This window comes from Saimiri boliviensis, chromosome 1 (assembly GCF_048565385.1).
Source record: "Saimiri boliviensis isolate mSaiBol1 chromosome 1, mSaiBol1.pri, whole genome shotgun sequence".
Lineage (NCBI taxonomy): Eukaryota > Metazoa > Chordata > Mammalia > Primates > Cebidae > Saimiri > Saimiri boliviensis.
Genome location: NC_133449.1, coordinates 264,033,340 through 264,054,892, shown reverse-complemented (window position 1 = coordinate 264,054,892; position 21,553 = coordinate 264,033,340). Strand labels below are relative to the sequence as shown.

Here is a 21,553-nt window from a genome sequence, read left to right as displayed (position 1 = left end):
AACCAAGGGCTGGTGACATTGGAGCCATTTATTTGGGGCTGGAGAACCCAGTAGCCCCTCCTCATAACTGATCACTTTCACCAGCGTCACATTGCTGGGGAAACGGGGCAAAGGAGCTCTTGGGCACCAGGAAATTTATGCACAGTGGGGTAAAGATGTGGCCTGGGTTTCACTTTTGTTTCTTAAGTGGGGAAGGGAATGTGCAGAGGGAGGGGATTCAGGAATGTCAGGGAAGGGGGATAGCAGGAATGAGTGGGACAATCAGGGAGGTCCAGCTGATGGAATTTTAGAGACCACTTGAGAACATTAGTTGGAAACATACAGAAGTGCACGGGGAAGCGTCTCTGGATTCCACAGCCATGGGGAGCCATCGTGCCCTGTTTGACCTCCGAGTCTGTCACCCTGGGTTTTGCACTCTCTCTGTCCTGTTTATATAGCAGTGCCTCCCAACCTGGGCTGCATCTTCTGAAGTGACTCTCGAAAGTTTTTTAAAGTTATGACTTGGTCTCACCTTCAGAGATTCTGGTTCAGTGGGTCTGGGTGGGTCTGGGCATTAGTATTTCTTAAAAGCCCACCCCCGCCAGGTGTTTCTGATGTGCAGGTAGGTTGAAATCCAAACTTTGTAGTTCTTGGAACTTCTTTACAACCTAACTGGCCAGTCTTCCAGAACCAGAGGAGCGCTTCACTCTGTAGATTCACCCAAATGGATCAGCTTGGGATTACAGGCGTGAGCCACTGTGCCCGGCCTAGTTTCTACTTTTATAGTCTTGTCGTCTACGCAGGAGCTGAATCCCAGCACTTTGGGAGGCTGAGGTGGGCGATTACCTGAGGTCAGGAGTTCGAAACCAGCCTGGGCAACATGGTGGAACTCCATCTCTACTAAATACACAAAAATTAGCCAGGCATGGTGTCAAGTGCCTGTAATGCCAGCTACTCGGGAGGCTCAGGCAGGAGAATCTCTTGAACCCAGGAGGCGGAGGTTGCAGTGAGCTCAGATTGTGCCACTGCACTCCAGCCTAGCCTACAGAGCAAGACTCTATCTCAAATTTAAAAAAAGAAAAAGAAAAAAAGGAGAAACTGGATTAAAAAAATTTTTTTTTTAAATCTCCCTATATGTAGCTTAGGTTAATACGCCAAGGGAAGCTTTAGAAGGCTAGAAAGATGTTTTCTCAATTCCTGAATTTCTTTATGCTTTTCTCTCCCAAGATCATCCTGAACGACCGAACCATCCACGTCAAGCATGACTTCACGTCCGGAGTGAATGTAGAGAATGCGGCCCACCCCTGCGTGAGGGCCCCTTGTGCCCACGGGGGCAGCTGCCGGCCCAGGAAGGAGGGCTATGACTGTGACTGCCCCTTGGGCTTTGAGGGGCTTCACTGCCAGAAAGGTACACTCAGGGGTCTGAGGCACAGCTCCCTGGAGGGAGTGGAGGGAGCGGATAGCCACTTGGGGACTGCAACTCTTAATGGAAGAGTTTTAACAGTGGTGCAGCTATACTGGTTATTTTGATCGGTTATTTCAATAACTTATTAGATGATTATTTATAAACCACTGTATTTCCTTAATGATAATTAAATGCTGAAATACTTCTGTTAACAGTGGGTAAATAGGTTCCCCACCCTCTGCCCTGGCTTCTTCCTTGAGAACGGCCTCATGGTCTAGTTATCCCAAAGTTAACTCATAATATAGTAGAGATTTCCAGGACTTTTGCATCTAAGCCACTCCCAGAGCCTATCCTGAGAGATGGATACCTAGGCTTTGTAGGCTGATAAATATTTTGACTCCTGTCTGTGAGTGCTGTGTAAGAGAAATCTTGCCCAAATACAGAAAAACATAAATTATACATTAGTTACTCCAAACTAAAGCATGCATAGCCTTCTGTATGGTGCTATCTTCTAGACTATCAAATCGCTGTGCCTCAGTTTTCTCAACGGTAAAATGGGAATAATAATAGCAATAGTATTGTGTGTGTAACACAGAGGGTTATGGTGTTGACTCAATGAGCATTTAGAAGAGGGCCTGGTAAGTATTCAACCAACCAATTAATACTAGTCATTATTATTAGTGGGGAGACAAAACCCATCAGCAGGTGCCATGGGCACCTCAGTTTCCATCTTGCCCTTAATGGAAAGCCAGGGCAGGTCATAGACCATAAGACCCTGCTGGATTTGCGTTCTGTACCTGCTTATCAGAAGCAGAGGCCCTGGTCCTGGTATCTAGAATACACTTCCCACATACATCCATCATGTCAGACCACACAGACCTTCGTTTTCCAGTCTCAGTGTGGCCTCACCTGCCCAAAAAGCAAACAGGCCTGGAGGAAATAAGGCAGTGAGCCTTTGAAGGAATGTGCACTGTCTTTTCTATTTCTAGGTTCTTGGTTTTTATCAGAATTAGGGCTGAGAGGAAAACCATAAATTACAGGTAGTTGGCCAGGTGTGGTGGCTCACACCTGTAATCCCAGCACTTTGGGAGGCTGAGGTGGGTGGATCACGAGGTCAGGAGTTCAAGACTAGCCTGGCCAATATGGTGAAACCCCATCTCTACTAAAAATACAAAAATTAGCCAGTGATGCATGCCTGTAGTCCCAGCTACTTGGGAGGCTGAGGCAGGAGAATTGCTTGAACCTGGGAGGTGAAAGTTGCAGTGAGGCGAGATCATGTCACTGCACTCCAGCCTGGGAGACAGGGCAAGACTCCATCTCAAAAAAAAAAAAAAAAAAAAAAAAAATTACAGGTAGTTACATTGATATATAGAATGGTAGGAGAAGTTGTTTTGCAGCAGTCTTAGAAAATATGAAAGATGGCAATTTGCCATTTGGAAGACTTCATAGTGTTTCTCATATTTAAATGAATTTTGAAACTTACATGGCACATCATGAAATGTATTTTTAACAAGGAAGATTAATTGACCCATTTGTGAATTATCCTGATTATAATCCTAACAAGTAAATTACTCTTTAGTTAATAGGTTGTACTTGCAGAGATTTAGCTGAAGAGTGGCTCATTCATTCAGAAAATTGGGTTTGGATTTCACACACCAGTGTCTGAATTTCCTAAGTCTCTGATTTTACCACAGGCCATTTGAGTTTGCGCCTGCCTTTTATCTAACCTTAATGATCATTATATAAAGCCTGGAGTTAAATGAACATTTAGCATTGGGAATTAAAGGAAACAGGAAAGGATAATATGTGATCTTCTTAGCCTTCATTTCCTGCGGTAGAACATTCGCCATAACAGAGATAACATGCTCACATTTATAGCTTCGTAACTATAGGTTCAGGTTCAATGAGAAGAAATCTCACCAGTGAGTGCCTGATCTGGCAAGCTCTGTAGGAATGGACAATGGCGAAGGAACTATAGAACAGTGGGGCCTGTTTTCCTGCAAAGCAGTCTAGAACCAAGACTGGAACCCAGATGAGCCAGCAGCCACCCTCCATGTTGAATCAGTATCTGATTGTGTTTTGAAATCAAGATACTGCTTCTGGAAAGATGGCATCCTTTGCAAATCCTAGGACGGTTCATATATCAGAGGTATGGCCCCTGTCCCATAATTTCCTCTCCATCATAATGGCTGGAAAGGACTAATGGGGGCTCTGGGACAGTTTTTCCAGGCTCCAACAGGTACCAATTGTGGGCAGTTGCCATACAGTCTGCTATAATATTGGGGAAAGCATTTAGTCCCATTGTAAGGATTGGAAAGAAAAGGAAAAGAGACAGGCAGTTGCGTTGTTCCATTGAGATGCAAGAGAATACGCAGAAAGTTAGGGTAAATCCTTAGTCTGAGAGACCTTGAATGGTGAGAAGCCACCCGTGCTTGTCAGAAAGAATCCTGTCTCATCCAGCAAGGTGATTTTTAGCCTCATATATTTAAAAGTTGGGGTTCTTTTTCTGCTTCGTAATCAAACCATGCTTCAAAAGCAAGAATCTGTTCCCAGCATTCATACAGTAGCTAAACCAGTCCTTTTACATGTAGCAAAATGGTACAGAAATAACCAGCACCAGGCCTCACCCAGTCCGTACCAGAGGGCACCTTCTTCATGAAGAATGTGGTTTTCTGGATCGTCTTTTCAGCCTCATCAGAGGGTGTGGCAAGTGAGTTCCACAAGGGCCATAGTTGGACAACTTGACACTTGTTCCCACCTCTTGTAACTCAGGAAAGCAGGGGCCAGAAACTCAGACAAATCCTGCAGCAGTTCCAGGCACTCAGACTACATGGGGGTTTCAGGTTCCCCACTTTTCCTGTGGGGCTGGAGGCAGGTGCAGCAGGAGGACCTGACCCAGACTGAGGGGTACACTGAGCTCCCGCCAAGCATCTGAGATGCTCTCGGGGTGCCACACGCTTCTGTAGCAGTGTCCCAACTTCAAGACCCACCAGGACAGGAGAAGCCAGAGGTTGTTCTTACTCCCAGCATGACTTCAGGCAACAAGAAAAAACATAAGCTTTGACCTTGGAGGCCCCCTCACCCTCCATTTGGTGGCCGTCACTTTCAGGCATCTTCTCCACCCCAAATCTCAGCACCCCATGTACTATCCAATACCTACACCCCCTTTTTTCTCACCAAGGTCTCCCTTGTCAAAAATTACTTCCATACTTAAAGATTTATTTCCTTTTTTCTCCACTTGCATCCAAATGGACCCATCTTCTGTCCCAGTTCCTCAGAGCTTGTGTATCTAAGTTACTAAAATGTCCTAGCAGAGTTTCACAAGGCACATGTAAAAAACTAAGTTCTGAGGAATATCAACCGCTGCTTTGTACACAAAACACACACATACACACGCATTCACATACACACACATTCACATACACAAAATGGGAGGAGGCTTCTATGGAGAAATACATTTGGATAATCCTGAGTAAACAGACAATTCTCTCTCTTCTGCAGAACTTCTCAAAGCCTTTGCTATGCTCGGAGTGTCTAAGGGTTGAGTGCAGGATACAGCTGTTTTCTCTGGGTTCTCCCAGTCAATAGTGGACAAGTCACCTGGGAAACTAAGCTTTGACCCTTCCTTCCCTTCCCCGTGTTATTGAAACAGCTTCAATTCAGACTGTGCAGGATCCCACAGGCCACTAGATGGCGGTGTTTCTCTGTGGCAGGTGGCCCCCCGCACGCGACGGAGCCAATAGGTGTTGAGACAAAGCTAGGATCAGGGGCATACAGTCTTCAAGTATCCAGTGCTGCCTGATTGGTACTGACCTACCACAAGTGCAACATTGTATTCTATGTTGTTTACTAGAGTCATATCATGTCCAGGGTCTGATTTGGGTAACTGTTTTTTTGTTTTGTTTTGTTTTTGGTCCCAGTGTATAAAAAATATAAGAAAATTGTTTATAAAACCACAAATTAATAAAACACACAAATTATGCTACTAAAGGGAATTTCTTTTTTTGTTATACAGGAAAATTTATTAAAAATAAATCATTTCAAATTAATTGGAAAAGAGAGGTTATTTAATTATTGTTACACAAGTAATTTGGCTGTTATATAGGAAAAAAATTTAATCACATTTATCATAAAGGTGAATTAAAGAGTGAAACATGCAAACATACACATTAAACAAATACCCAGACTCTTTCACTGCAGTCCTTCAGTTAATGACCATGTTTGCTGTTCCCAGTCCCTCATTCTGGTCATTTCCTCCTTTAGTAATTGGAATTTGTAACAGCACAATTCTAAGATGGTTCCCAAGATTCCTGCACCTTCACTAGGGTAACAGGAGCATAGAAGAGCCAGGGTGACACCATTTTAAAAATCAACTCCATCTTAAAACTAGCAAGGCACATTCCTTTCAGTCACATAGTCATGGCTAAGGAAGCATCTTAGTAATGCCTGCAAAGACAAACCCTAGGACAACCAAACATTCAGATGCCCTGATATCACATAACAATATATACTTTTAAGATGATTAGAGTCAGGCCGGGGCAGTGGCTCATACCTGTAATCTCAGCCCTTTGGGAGGCTGAGGCTGGTGGATCACCTGAGGTCAGGAGTTCAAGACCAGCCTCACCAACATGGTGAAACCCATGTCTCTACTAAAAGTACAAAAATTAGCTGGGTATGGTAGTGCACACCTGTAATCTTAGCTACTCGGGAAGCTGAGGCAGGAGAATCACTTGAACCCAGGAGAAAGAGGTTGCAGTAAGATCGTGCCATTGCACTCCAGCCTGGGTGACAGAGCGAGACTCCATGTCAAAAAATAAAAAAATATAAGATGATTAGAATCATGCTCTGATGTACTTACACACTAAAATGCCAAGGACAGCTTTCTTTAGAAAACATTTAAACCAACTGCAGGAGCCAAATTCAAGGGAATTTCTTTTCTGTGGATGGTATATCATTAAACACCCCAGAAGTGAGAGATCTGGGGGTGTATAGTATAGATGTGTATCTTCAGATAGTTGAAGAGCTGCTAGTTTAGGGAAAGGTTTTGTTTGTTTTTACTTTGTGGCTATAGTCAGCATACTATAATAAAGGTATCTGTACCTAGTAGAATGGTCCAGCACAGGAGGTACCACCTTGTGGAAGAGTGAGCTACTCATTGTGGGAAATGTTTGCTCTGGTGGGATGGGCATCCGTCAGGGATGCTGCTGACAGGAGCCCTGGTTGTTGGGGAAGGTGGCCTTCCATGCCCACAGGGCCCTTTCCTGTCCTAAGGGCTTGTGAACATGTGAAAGAACCAGTGGTCCCTTCAACTTTTTTTTATTTTTTTGAGATGGAGTCTAATTCTGTCACCCCAGGCTGGAGTGCAGTAGTGTGATCTTGACTCACTGCAGCCTCCGCCTCCCAGGTTCAAGTGATTCTCCTGCCTCAGCCTCCCAAGTAGCTGGCATTACAGGCATGCCCCATCACTCCTGGCTAATTTTTGTATTTTTAGTAGAGACGGGGTTTCACCATGTTGGCCAGGCTAGTCTCGAACTCCTGATCTCAGGTAATCCACTGCCTGGGCCTCCCAAAGTGGAGGGATTACAGGCATGAACCACCACACCTGGCAAACCCTTTATAGTTTATTAGGAATTCCAAGTTCCTCAAATGGAAAATTTGCTTTGCCTAGACTGCAGGGCTTCTGGCTTAGAGGTTGCCATCCACTGGGGTGTTTTTGTATGCATGTGTCACCAGATGGCACAAGCTTTTAGATATAAATGTAAGAAAATAACAAAAACACATTTCAATTAATAAATTATTGAGGCCATTGCCAACAGAGAAAAAATAATGTAGGAAAAAAATAGGTATACTGGAAATTGTAGAGGAAGTGGGAGAATAGGAAGAAGAGATTTGTTAAAAAGATACCAAATTACAGGGAGATAGGAGAAGTAAGTCCTGGTGTTCCATAGCACTGCAGGATGACTATAGTTAACAATTGTATATTATATAGTTGCAAATAAGTAGGAGGACATTGGCTGTCCCCAGCACAAAGAAATGACACATTTTGAGATGATGGATATGCTAATTACCCTGTTCTGATCCCTATATATTATATGTATCAAAACATCACTATGTACCCCATAAATATGTACAATTATGTGTCAATTAAATTTTTTTCAATAAAATAAAAGAAAAATTAGGTATAGGGTTAGGTTAAAATATAATCATGTTGGCCAGGCACGGTGGCTCACACCTGTAATCCTGGTACTTTGGGAGGCTGAGGCGGGTGGATCACCTGAGGTCAGGAGTTCGAGGCCAGCCTGGCCAACATGATGAAACCCCAACTCTACTAAAAATTCAAAAATTAGCTGGGCATGATGGCACTTACCTATAGCCCCAGCTACTCAGAAGGCTGAGGCAGGAGAATCACTTGAACCCGGGAGGGAGAAATTGCAGTGAGCCGAGATCATGCCACTGCACTCCAGCCTGGGCAACAGAGCAAGACTCTGTCTCTAATAATAATTAATAATAATAATGCTTACAACATATAAACCAACTACAAAGGGCTAGAAAGGGCTCAATGGCCACTTTGAGCTCTGATGATTTTGGATGGGGTAATTTGTCCCTATATGTACTCACTTCCATGAAACATACTTTTACCATTTTGTATCCAGTAGTGTTATTTCTCAAGAATGCCTCTGCCCTTTGTTAATCACAAGATAACCAGGGCTCTAGAATCCTGCAAGGAGGGATGGGTTGGGTGGGAATGTGGGCGGTATTTTCCACCAGAGAGAGAGAAGAGGCAGCTGGCTGGCTTATCATTCCTGCTTCACATGCAGCCTAGAGCCAAGGAAAGTAATAATCGCTGACAAGGTAACTCTTGAGCATAAGCTGTTTCTCTAGATTTAGAAGAAATGCAGATTGTCAGCAGAAGGCAAGGGAGCCTCAGAAGTGTCAAGACAGCTGACTTTAGACATCTTCTTGGTCCATTGCCACCCCCACCTTCATTAAGCCGAGATGAGACGGGGAGGCGGGTGGCTTGGTGCCAATCATCCTGAGGAGAGATTTCCAGTGGTTCCCGCGGGGCTCATGTTCACATTCCCTAAGAGGATGCTCTGGACCCTTGGGCAGAGCTTTGTGAGAGAAACAAGGCTGGCTTCAAGTGATCTGCAACCAGAGCAACTGGGATTTGACAAGGACTGTGCAAGGCTGACTCTCCCTGTTCTCTTTCATGCTGGCACCGGGCAGAGTGTGGGAACTACTGCCTCAATAGTAAGTACAGTAAGTCCTATGAGAGACTGTGAGAGCGCTCTGGGCTTGGGCCACGGCCTGCCAGGGCAGGCCAACCGCATGCAGAGGGGATCCAGGGTGAGTGGTGTGGGAGCTGGGACACACCTACACTCGGTGGGAAGCCTTCCCGCCGGCCGGCCAGAGGACACTTCTCTCCTGAGCTGGGGGCTCCCACAGAGCCCCTTGGAAGATTATGTGCAGAGCTGATGTGTGGCAGGCACGTCCTGACCCTTGCAAGGAGTTCAGAAAGATGGGGGTGTTGGCCACAGGCCCATGGCCGTGCCATGGCCAACAACAGCAGGGATGGGCCCCGGCTGTCCCTCTCCCGCTGGCGGTGAGCCAAACCCACCAGGGACTCCTTGGTTCAGTGCAGCTCCGGGAAGGCCTCCTCCACCGCTCAGCTTAGATCTTCTGTCTGCCTTCTCCCTTCCCAGCCACGGTGTCCTGAAACGAGGGGCCCCCCGCTGCCCCAGCCAAGAGCATCCTTCCACCTCCTCCGTTTGCGTACTGGGACCTGCCGCCTGTCCTCCTCATCCCTGGCATTTCTCTCTGCTCCTCTGGGTCCATTCCCGACCCTCCTGTCCCGGCACCTTCTTTCCGTTTCCGTTTCCGTTTCCGTTTCCGTTTCCGTTTCCCGTCCTTCCGTGCCTGGTGGCCGCGCTCCACGCTGCCGTTTCTCCGCACCTTCTTCCTTCCTCTTACCGCAGTGTCCCTTCTTTCCCACGCATCCCACCCGTGCTCCTGCCTGGCTCCTTTCCCGTCCTCTTGCCATTTTGCCCCCCGCTCTCTTTTCCTCCCTCTGTTTCCCTTCCTTGTCTCCTCTTCTTCCTACCTCCTGTAGTCAGAAGGGAGTGGCTGGGGGTGCTGCCCCAAACTGCGGGCACAAGAGCCCTTCGCCGCTGTCCTGTTGGGTCCTCGCAGCCTCGGGCCCTTGTCCAGGGCTGCAAGGCTTCGGAGAACCGCAGAGCTGTGCCTTGGGTAGTTACCTCCAAAATTGGCTTTTAAATTTTCTTTTTCATCCTTTGCTTTTCTTGTTTTCTTTCCTCTCTTCTTTTCTTTTTTTTTCAAGCTGGAGTCTCACTCTGTCACCCAGGCTGGAGCGCAGTGGTGCAATCTTGTCTCACTGCAACCTCTGCCTCCCAGGTTCAAGTGATTCTCCTGCCTCAGCCTCCTGAGTGGCTGGAATTACAGGTACACACCACCACGCCCGGCTAATTTTTGTATTTTTAGTCAAGACAGGGTTTCAACATGTTGGCCAGGCTGGTCTTGAACTTCTGACCTCATGATCCACCCACCTCAGCCTCCCAAAGTACTGGGATTACAGGTGTGAGCCAAGGTGCCTGGCTTCTTCTTTAGTTTTTATGAAAGGCTCTGGGAAGCTGCCAAAACAGGGACTGGCACTTGGGGGCACATTGTCGTCGGCTTTGCTGTTTCCTCTCTTTTTTTTATGTTTGAAGGTTGAGTTTAATCGGTACGATTGTTCATAGCATCGAATAATTATCCATTTCCTCTCCAGGTGGCAAGTCCTTCATTCAGTCTCTTCTTTGCACAAATCACATATTTTCTTGAAACTCTAACATGTTTTATAAGCCAGCTTATTCTCCCTCAGTTTGCACATTTCTTTGAATTTCACATTTCTTCTACCTTAATTTTTTTAAACCACCATTTCTGTATCTTTCCAAAAAGGAACGAGATATGCTGTTATTTCTCTAGCAGAAATTCCCTAGCATCATCCCCCGTTCGTGACACCACACATAGTCACTTAAACTCTAATTTTGCTAACTGTGTGTAAAAGGGTGATTCCTCAGGAAAACAAAGTGATGAGAGTTTGGGAGGAAGAAAATGCATTTCTAAAATATTGGAGAGTTGAGAGGGGCCGGAAGCCAGAATTAGGAAGAGCCGGTCAGGTTCACAGCCTATTGCTCTGTTAACCTCGTGATCTCAGGCAACTCCTCCATGCTTTCTACTCACTTTCTTCTTCCATAAAATAAGAATAACCAGCCATTCCCTTCTGCCGTACTAGTTGCTACTTCATGAGATTGTCGTGAAGATCTTGTGAAATAGACCAGGCACAGTGGCTCACGTCTGTAATTCCAGCACTTTGGGAGGCTGAGCCGGGTGGATCACCTGAGGTCAGGAGTTCAAGACCAGCCTGGCCAACATGGTGAAACCCTGTCTCTACTAAAAATACAAAAATTATCCCGGCGTGGTGGTGGGTGCCTGTAATTCCACCTACTTAGGAGGCTAGCACAGGAGGATTGGTTGAACTCGGGAGGTGGAGGTTGCAGTGAGCCGAGATCATGCCATTGCACTCCAGCCGGGACAACAAGAGCAAAACTCCATCTCAAAAAAAAAAAAAAAAAAAAAAAAAGATCTTGTGAAATATACTGGAAGGTGATCAGAAATGTAGGACTCTGCGCGTCATTCACAGTGCTTTTGAGTCTCTCGAAATCATAGCTTAAAGGGTTCTACAGCAAATCAGCTTTCCAGAAGCCTAGTGGCCTTTATTCAGGGATTTGTTTTCTCTGCCTCCCTTGGAGAACATCTGGGGTTATCCCCAGCTGCTCCCCACATTGATCTTTGGCTTCCAAGAATTACTGGGAAGAGTTCAAGTTTCAGCACATTGTGAGGACTTCTCAGCAGCACTGAGGCCAGTGGCAGGGACAGGACTTCCCAGGAGGGGAAAATGGGGGAGAAGCCAATGCCAAGCCATGGGTCTGGGCAACTATGAACCTGGCCAAATGCACATGAGGTCAAAGGGAAGGGGCTGACACATTGTTAAACATCCTATTTCCAGGAGCTGCCTTTCTGGGCATTTTCCTGCCATGTGTGTGAGTGCAGGGGTCAAGAGAGCTACATACTATGTAACCTTTCTCTGTTCTGTTCCAGCAATCATAGAAGCCATTGAGATCCCGCAGTTTATCGGCCGCAGTTACCTGACGTATGACAACCCTGATATCTTGAAGAGGTAATAAGCTTCAACAGCCACCTTCCTCAACTTTCTGGTGGTCAATTTCTCTATATCATTCTCAGGGCTTTTTCTTATATTTTATGCCAGAAGATAATTCTCAAAGAAGACCATTCAGCCGTGGCCTCAGGGGAAAAACACACACACACACATGAAATAAACATAGAAATTACAGCAAAATAAAACTAAAAACAAACTAAACTTCAGAAATTGGCCTTTCAAATAACCCTGTTACAAAGAATCCAGTATCTTTCTGGTCAAAGGGCCTGGAGAGAGAGACATGGCTTGTCCCAGAGTTTCCAGTATTTAGGCTTTGAGAAGCAGGGAGCATGTGACGTTCCTGAAGCCTGAATGAGTGTGATTCTCTGAGCAGGGTAGTTCCATGCTGTGCCGGGGCCAGAGTGTGCAGGTCTGACTGGAGCCAGCAGCAGAAGGACAGACAGATCCAAGCCTGTTCCCTGCTGGGTCCGTACCTACCCTGTGTCTTCATCAGTAAAGATCTCGTGGCCTTTTCAGGCTCTGGCCAGTTCAGTGAGGGGCTTCTCAGCTCTCTTCATGTGGATTCAAGAGCATGGCACAGGGAAATGCTCAAGCCATGGCCATGGCATCCACCCCTGGGGGCAGAAGTCCCAGAATGGCCTGAAGTCTTTTTGTCTTGGTTTGGAATAGCCTTTTACGTGGCAAAATCTTCCACTCGGTTAAGCTTGTTCGGGGCACTTTCCGTTTGCCTCTTGTCTCTTTCTTTCCCTCCCCCCAGTTCTTTGTGGTTTATAGTGTGCTATTCTCCTTTCTGCTGCCCACACAGTCATTCTAGGATTTCCCTTCCTCTTCCAGTGGACTGCATCTTAACACAGGAAGGCAAATCTTTAAGTGAAAGGCATCCAGTTCTTAGGGTGGAGTTGGGTGGCTTTTCAGGGAAAAAAAGTGGTTGGGAGGAGTTTTCCTAGGGCATTGGATGTCTCTGGTAACTGCAGAAACACACCAGGCAGACATTGCTTCACTTCTCTAATCCCAGCTTGTATTTATCTATGTTGTCTTGGCATGGGGACTTAGGTAAAATGGATTCCCAGCCAAGAGAGAACGTCCTCCTCCTTCAGCCCTTTCTCTCCAAAGATGGAAGGTCATTCAGTCCTTAGAAAGTAGTGACAGGGTGAAAGGGGCACAAATCTTCAGACTCTGGAGGTTGGTGAGAGGCCACCAGTGGTTTGGGGAAGTAGAGAGGCTTGATGAGAGCAGGAGACGTGAAGCCCAAACCCACAGCAACTCCAATAGCGTGCGATAGTATGAGTATGTGTGTACACGTGTGTGTGCATATGTATGTATGTATATGTAGGTACAGATGCATGTATGTGAGGCTCCAGCTAAAAGTCAAGTTCAGGGTCTATTTTGGTCAGATACCTTTGGTGCCAAGTAACAGAAAGCTCATCTTAAAATGTCTTACCTGTAAGGGGTATTGACTATTTCATACCACAAGGAGTCCAGACCGACACTGGTTCTTGGGTTGATTAATTAAGAGAAGCAGTTGTACTGTCAGAGATTCCAATCTCATCCATATTTCTTGCTCATTGTCCTCAGCATCTTCTCCAGAGGCCACTCCCCAGCTGCCTGTAAGCCACACGTAAGATAACTATATCCAGTGGAAGTCAAAAAGACTTTCTTTCTCATATGACTCTTTTTAAAAGAGAAATAATTCTTCCCAGAATCGTATCTCTTTGGACAAAAGGCACACGATTGTGTCTCTCTTTTGTGCTGTCACATGCCTGCCCGTGAACCAATCACTGGCCAGAGAAATGGGAACCTCTTGATTGACTTGCAGCTGATCAGTATACCCAAGGCAAACGGGAGAGGGAGGGAGCCTGGAGCAAAAGTCTGGGAAAAGTAGGTCTCTAGGGAACAGGCAGAGCTAGATTGCTCTGCACCTAGCCTGGGGACAGCGCTCCTCCCTTACTGCTCTGAGACCCTGCATGGGGAATGCAAATTGGTCTCTTCCTGACTAGATCAGGCTCTGAGAAGCCCAGACAATAATCCCCTCCACTGTTCATGATTGAGGACACTCTGCAGACACAGACCCAGCTTTGTGGGACAGAGAGAGGAATGATACAAGTGACTGGGGAATGGACAAAGAAACTTTCCCAGTAGTGTTAGGCTGGCAGCAATATTAAATTATGTATCCGCCTATCTCACCCTTGATTCAAGGACCTCAGCCTGCCTCTTTTCCCTGTGCAAGATGAAACACTGATCATGCTAATAAGAATGAGTATCTGAATTAGTCTATTCCCAAGCATTGCTAAGAGCATGTCAGCCTGTGAACCTATCCCCAGCCATGTCTGTAGGGCATGGAGCCAGCCTCTTCTGAGCACCCCTTTTTTCCTGGAAGTTCCTGTTCTTCTCCATCCTGACTCTGCCTCAGCACCGCTCCAGACCATTCACCTCTCGAGCCGTATTCCTTGTCTGAGACGCCATCACCTGGGCATTTGCCCTGTCTAGACCTTGCCCCCAAGGACAGCCACCGGCCAGAACTGGCTATCCACAGCCATGGTCCTAGCCCAGGGTGGCTGCCGTTTTGAATCTCTTGATAGTTGGGAAACACACTTTCTGTTGGGGAATGGGGCCCTGGAGTAGTAAAACAGGAAAGAGAAAAGAATGAGGTGTGTCCGGGGTGCAGCCTAAGCCATGGCATTGGCTATAGTCTTGCTAACCTGTCACTCAGCGAACGCTCTCTGGTGGGGGTTCACGGTGCTTAGTGAGGGAGACTACTGCCGAGCGAGCAGTCCAGACCTTAGACCTGTGGTGCAACTCATGGTGATGAAGTAAGTGTCAGAAAGTGCCAGATTATCCTTAACATCTGGTTGCTCAGGGCTGGCAGACAAAACTGGAATTACTTGGAAACAGATGTTGGTGGTTGATTTGGTGGACTTGTTTGTGTATTTCCTCCAGGGTGTCAGGATCAAGATCAAATGTGTTCATGAGGTTTAAGACAACTGCCAAAGATGGCCTTTTGCTGTGGAGGGGAGACAGCCCCATGAGACCCAATAGCGACTTCATTTCCTTGGGCCTTCGGGATGGAGCCCTCGTGTTCAGGTAACCAACCCCCTCTCCAGTGGCCTTCAGCAGCACCTTGCAATTTTCTCAGACAGTACAGATTGTGCCAAACAGAGTTGATTCAGAAGGGAGCCAGAACACAGTCTGCTGGAATTGGCTGAAGCCTGAAGCTCCAAGGCTTATTCGAGGCTCCTGGTCTTTCTTTCCAACATGCATCTTATAGAGCAGGAGTCAGCAAACTATGGCCTATAGGCCAAATCTGACCCACCACTCTTTTGTAAATAAAGTCTTATTGGGGCCAGGCACAGTGGCTTACGCCTGTAATCCCAGCACTTTGGGAGGCCAAGGTGGACAGATCACTTGAGGTCAGGAGTTCGAGACCAGCCCGAGCAACATGGTGAAACCCCATCTCTACTAAAAAATACAAAAATTAGCTGGGCATGGTGGTGGGTGCCTGTACTTCCAGCTCGGAGGGAGGCAGGAGAATAGCTTGAACTTGGGAGGCCGATGTTGCAGTGAGCTGAGATCGTGCCATTGCACCTCAGCCTGGGCATCAGAGCAAGACTTCATCTCAAAAAAGAAGTCTTGTGGGAATACTGCAGTACTCTTTTCTTTTTCTTTCTTTCTTTCTTTTTTTTTTTTTTTTTTTTTTTTTTTGAGAGGGAGTCTTGCTGTTGTTGCCCAGGCTGGAGTGCAGTGGTACAATCTCAGCTCACTGCAACCTCTGCCTGCTGGGTTCAAGTGATTCTCCTGCCTCTGCCTCCTGAGTAGCTGGGATTACAGGTATGTCCACCATGCCTGGCTGATTTTTATATTTATAGTAGAGATGGGGGTTTCATTATGTTGGCCAGGCTGGTCTTGAACCCTGACCTCATGTGACCCACCCACCTCGGCCTCTCAAAGTGCTGTGATTATATATATGAGCCTCCATGCCTGACTCATACTCTTTCATTTCTGTATTGTCTATGGCCACGTTCATGCTTCAATGGCACACTTGAGTAGCTTCAAAAGAAACTGCATGGCAGAGCCTTAGGAATTTACCGTCTAGCCCTGTGAGGAACAGTTCTGTGCCCTTGTTCTACTGTGTTATTGCTGCATGTGCCTTACTCACAAATTAGGAAGGAGCAGAAAGAGGACTTGGATACTGCAAAGCATGAAGGCCAAGCATCGAAGCGAGTACTCAGCCTAAGACTCAGCAGCTCAGGAAGGTGTAAAACGCTAAGCTCCAGGAGCCCTGACTTTAAATTCTGACTCTGCTCCCTGTTAGCTGTGTAGAGTGGGAAGGAGAACCCTGCTTTCCAGTGTCTGCTGCCAGAGGAACAAAGCACAGATTCATGTCTCAATAGATCCACCATCAGGAGAGTTTTGGTAAATACTTATTGGGTGTTACTGATAGGGCAGTGCCAGAAATTCTTCCCTCTTTTAAATGAATTTAGACTGTTTTCAAATTCGTCAAATGGGTAGCTATGAAGTAGTTAAAGAATGATCTGAATGATTTCTCCCCACCCTTCTACCAGAATGGGTGAAAGCTGAGCTTCCAGGGGGCAGGGACTGTCTCATGTAACATGAAAACACTTCTCTAGAGATTGTCATGACACATGCTCACACGAGGTTAGAAATCACTCATCTAGACAGTGGCTTTCCAAGTGTGGTCTCCAGCCCAGCAGCCTCAACATCACCTCGGAACTTGTTAGAAATCCACATTCTCAGGCTCCACCCTGATCTACTGAACCAGAAACACTCTAGGGGTGGGATCCAGCAACTGTGTGGCAGCCATTTTGCCAGGCAATTCTGATACCCTGGAAGCTTTGAGCTCCACGGGGGAGGCATTTCTGGGGCTGCTACTTCTTACCTCCCCCTCTGATGACTAGCTCGAGTGTTCGCTCAATGATGTGAAAGTAATTGGAATTGAAATAGACAAAGGAGGGCTCATTGAACAATGGAGAAGTTGAGGACTTAATTCTGGGGCTCCTGTTAGTCCTGTGCTAAGATTATTGACAGCCCAAGTAGGATAACAGAAATCTTTCCATTTGAATAAAAGGCGTTTTGAGAGGAAATGTCACTTGTTCAATATCATGCTCATCCCTAAATAGCAGAGCTAAGTGACTCAATCCTGTGATTGTTGGGGACCTTGGAGAGTCATGTGTAGTTGAGGCTGGAGGCTGGCAGGTGAGAGGCAGCTTCTCACCATCTCCGCTTTCCTGTCCTCCACGGCCTCGCACCCGTTGCTGACCCAGAGGTCAAACACAGAGCTCTTTACACCCTGTTTCAGGCTGGCGGCCTTGAAGCCATTTTCTTGTGGTTTTCCTGTGGTTAACCTCATCATGGCCTCAAGTACTTGATTGTGCCCAGAAAAGAGAACTGAAACAGTGCTCAGCTGTGGGTGGGATAGTCAAACTTCCCCCTAAACTGCCAGCTGAAACTATTCACCACCCACTTTACCCCAGCAGGGAAACAGGGTCGGCTCGGGGCTGCCACAGCTTCCATCAGCTCCCACGCCCAGACCCGGATAGCCCCTCCCCTCTCCCACCTGCTTAGGATCCTGGACATATTTCTTGTTACCATTTCTTTCTCCAGTTCCTGAAAATTGGCCCTGTGTTTTTCTTCTAATCCTGGTGTTCTGATTGTGTTCTGTGTGAGATACATGGCTGAACCCAGGCCAAGGCCGACTTCCGTGCCTGCCCGGGTCCCGGAGCCGCCCCATCGCTGCTGCTCTGTTCTTCCTCCATCTGCGCTGTTATTTCACCGCATCCACACCCCCAGACACTGATGTAGGGAAGCGCCCTGGGGACAGAGAGGAATTCCAGTGTAGGCCAGTGGTTTGAAGATGTCACTGGGGAGCTTGTTTCCAAAGTAGACTCCCGGGCTTGCCCCTGAGATTCTGAGGCAGTAGTTGCAGTGGGCACCGGGTCTGATTAGAAACAAGAACTCCAGTGGTCTGATTAGAAACAAGAACTCTCCATGCCATGAGAAACAGGGTCCGAAGTAGCTTTGGAATCACACATGCCTGATCCCCCATGTGAGCTCATGCACGTTACCTAAGTCTGAGCCTCTGTCCCATTCTCTGCAAAATGACAGAGTTCATTGTAAAAACTGAATGGATGAATTCATGTAAAGCGTTCAGTGCAGGATCTGGTGTAGCTAATTAAGGATAATGATAAGAAAAATTATGATCCATGGTCAAGCGTTTTCTGAGTTTTAGAAGCTTTTACCTCAGAGAGAGAACATGTAGTTACGATTAAAATGTGGTATTTTTATTACCGTAATTGTTATTTTTAATAAGTCATGAGCCCTGCCCCTGCAGAGCACATACTGAAGAGTGAATCGTTCTACAGAGCAGACAAATTGTTCTTGAGGTTTTAGTGTCTGATCCAGGCTCAAAGCAAATGGAAGAGGAATCCTAAGATATTAAAATATAGTCTAAACTTTCATGACTTTCTTTACCTAAATGCTGGTCTTTTGGCTAATTTAGCACTCACAGTCTTTCTGCTGGAGAATAGGGAAAAACAATGAGATTCTAAAAATCTATATATGTATATAGACTTACAGTTTCGCTGCAAGATTTAGCAGAAAAAAAGGAAATCAAAGTGCTCAGAGAAAATGAGTATATTTTTCTGTTTTCTGCTGTGTTTTCTTTTTGTTTCACTTTGTTTTGTGATTGTGCATGGGGCATAAAACCTACCACTGGCAGGTTTTGTGAACATTGCCTGACTCTTCACAGTGAACATTGCCTGCTATTTTCACCTCATCACATTGTCACGCAACAGAAAGAGGGAAGAGACTTTACATTAGTGAAGTGCCTTGTGCTACAGTTTAAAGGGGACATGATTAAAAGTGCCACCACAGGAAAGCAGGAAGGTGGCCAAGTGGTTCCCAAAAGGCCTCTCTTAGAAGGTATTCCTGGGTGGCCTGCCGTGGTGCCCTGCCTCACGGCCTCTAGTGCACACCAAGCTCAGCGGCTTGGAATAACCCACCACGGCAGTCAGATTCCCAAGACATGGGTAAAGAAGTTAGACATGAATTTGGCGGTGGGAGGGTGGGGTGGGGAGTGGGTGGCCAGACCATCTTGGTAACACAGTATGAAACATTACTTGTCATAGAGCCCTTCTTGTTCCTGATACTCTAGTCTAGTGCTGATGTTTCCTTACATGAGGGCATTAAAAAACAATCTTGATAACATTATGCTAAGGTAAGCAAGCCAGTCACAAAAATGGCAAATACTCTATGATTCCACTCATATGAGGTATGTAGAAGAGTCAAATCCATGGAGTCAGAAAGTAGAAGGCTGGTTGTCATGGGCCTGGGGGAGGAAGAATGAGGGATTATTATTTAATGCAATGGTTTGGTTTTGAAGATGAGTTTGGAGATTGCCAGCCCATCAATATGAGTATGAATGCTACTGCACTGTGTGCTTGTTTTCTGTCTACATTTTTATACTGACATAACTTGCATGCAGTGTACACCTATTCAGTGTTGAGCTTGATACATTTAGAATATGTAAGCATCAAATCACTACTGCCTAGATAGTATATAGATATAGAACATGTCCACCACTCAAAAATGCTCCCCCGTCCTTCTCCCAGTGAAGGTAACCACTATTCTTGGTCATTTATTGTTATATAAATGAGGGAGTTTTTCCTGGGTGTGTATCAGCATGTCAGGGGAAGTGGGAAGTTCTTTGGAGAGTCTGAAATTATTTGGAATTGGGGGGGTTGGGGAATCAGGCCATGGAGAAACCAAGTTGCCCCCACCCAGCGTGATGTCTGGATTCCCATCTGCCAGATTCATGGTTGACTCCCTAGAGCACATTCTGGCTCTTGGCCTGAACAGGAGAGTTGTTGGGCTGGAGAACAGAAGGAAGTGCACCCTCTGTCCAGATGGGATCTTAGACAACTGAAAAGATTTTCATTCACTGGATCACAGTTGTGTTCCAATCCAGCCTCCCTGCACTTACACAGGTCACTCTGATTCTGAGATCTGGGTGTTCCAGACTGCTTTGGTTATATATTGACAGCTTGTTGGCTTGCTGTCACACATGGCTACTCTTCCAGGAGAGGTGTGACATATTCAAGCCTCAGTGGTAACTTTCTCCTTCCTACCAGTCCCTTGGGGTGCATTGTCAACCCGGTATCCAAGCTCCACTAAGTGCTCCCTCTGTTTGGAGTGGTGGGATTATTCATTTGGCTCCTGTGATGTACAGTGCTTCCTACATATGTTATGTTACTTAGCATTCCCTAGAATTCTTCTGGGAAGGGGTTATTAACCCCATTTGACAAATGAGAATATTTAGGCTCAGAAATGGAGCAAATTGCCTAAGGTCACAGAGCTATTAACTGGCGTATCTGGGGATCAAGGCAGGTCTGTTGAATTCGAGTGTCTGTGCTTTTTCTATCACCCGCACTGCCTCTCAGAACAGCCGTAGATGGTAATTCAGCTAAGTCACCTCCCACCAGCAGCTTTCCCTACTTCCTATTCTTTCAAGAAGACTTTAGCCGCCAAATCATGAAATCTCAAAATTCCGCTGCCAGACTGTTTTATACAAGGAGATGCTTGATGTGGGAAAATTCATTAGAACACAGTGGATTTTTCAGGGTCAGAGTGGCAGCTTTGTCCCAGGGTTTGTCAAGTCACCCCAAGTCCTATTCTTGGTTAGATGTCAATGGGCTGGGTGATTTCTTTGAGCCTCCATTATTAAAGGAATGACCTATGGTGCTTTCTCTGGAGAAAGCCAAGCACTTTCTGTTCCTGCTGTTTTCTCAGAATCAGTACATGCAAGTGTTTGGTAACCAGGTTTTGTCTCAACATCCTTCTATCTTGGGCAATGAGGTGAAGGAGAGATGTGTCTCTTACAAAATGAGGAGGGAGTTATCCCAGGTGAAACATACTTCCCTTCAAAAGCATGGTGGCATAGGCTTTATTGTATTATCCAGGGAAAGTCTGGGCAGCTGGCCCAGTTGCCTGAGCTAGAGTAGTCAGTCATTCACTAAATATTTGTTGAATTAAATAATTAGAGTAATTGAATGGATACTGGATGAAGAGGGGAATTTCTCTATGGTAACAACATGTTCATGTTTTTGAAACCCTTGTGGTATCAGTGTATCTGGGAACACAAATAGAAAAGAGGAAGCCACTAGAGAGACCTGACATCAGCGTTAAACAGAGGTTGAGGGCTGAGGATACACCAAGTTCAAGTTCCACATTAGCCTTGTGATTTTAGGCAAATTCCCGTAATCTCTGTGGGGCTCACCCCACTCTGCAATGTTCAGTTTAAACTGAAAACAGATGTATTCATTTTTTAGGCCTCTGGTAATAAATGACCTCAAATTAGGTGGCTTAAAATGATTGAAATGGGCTCTGGCAGTTCCGAAGGCTGGAAATCCATGATGTGGTATGAGGGCTGGCTCCTTCCGGAGGGGCTCAGGGAGAGTCTGCTTCTTGCCTGTCTCCCAGGTTCTGGTGGCGGCTGGCAGCCTTTGGGGTTCCCTGGCTTGTAGATGCCCCAATCCAGTCCCTACCTCCGTTGTCCCATTGGCGTTCCCTGTCTCTGTGTGTCTCTGGTTCTGTGTCCAAATCTCTTTTGTTATATAGATACTAGTCATATTGGATGCATGGCTGCCCTGATCCAGTATGACTTCATCTTAACTAATGACATCTGCGAAGACCATATTTTCAAAAAAGGTCACATTCCGAGGCTCTGCGTAGACATGAATTTGGGGGTGGGTGGCTAGACCATCATCATAACACAGTATGAAACATTACTCATGATAGAGCCCTTCTTGTTCCTAATACTCTAGTCTAGTGCTGATGTTTCCTTACATGAGGGCATTAAAAAACAATCTTGATTACATTATGCTACAAGTAAACCAGTTACAAAAAAGACAAATACTCTA

General features: G+C 46.1%; 1 protein-coding gene across 3 annotated transcripts in view; it reads left to right on the top strand.

Annotated features, from left to right (window-relative positions):
- Positions 1-21,553, top strand: part of EGFLAM (EGF like, fibronectin type III and laminin G domains) — a 230,142-nt gene that overhangs the window by 201,965 nt on the left and 6,624 nt on the right. For 2 of the 3 annotated variants that reach the window (XM_074386512.1, XM_074386510.1), the window contains 3 exons: positions 1,207-1,387; positions 11,543-11,621; positions 14,559-14,702. In XM_074386512.1, the coding sequence (XP_074242613.1) occupies positions 1,207-1,387; positions 11,543-11,621; positions 14,559-14,702 (404 nt within the window). Of the gene's footprint in view, positions 1-1,206; positions 1,388-8,476; positions 8,636-11,542; positions 11,622-14,558; positions 14,703-21,553 lie in introns of those variants that run through there. The other variant, XM_074386516.1, reaches the window with a different exon arrangement.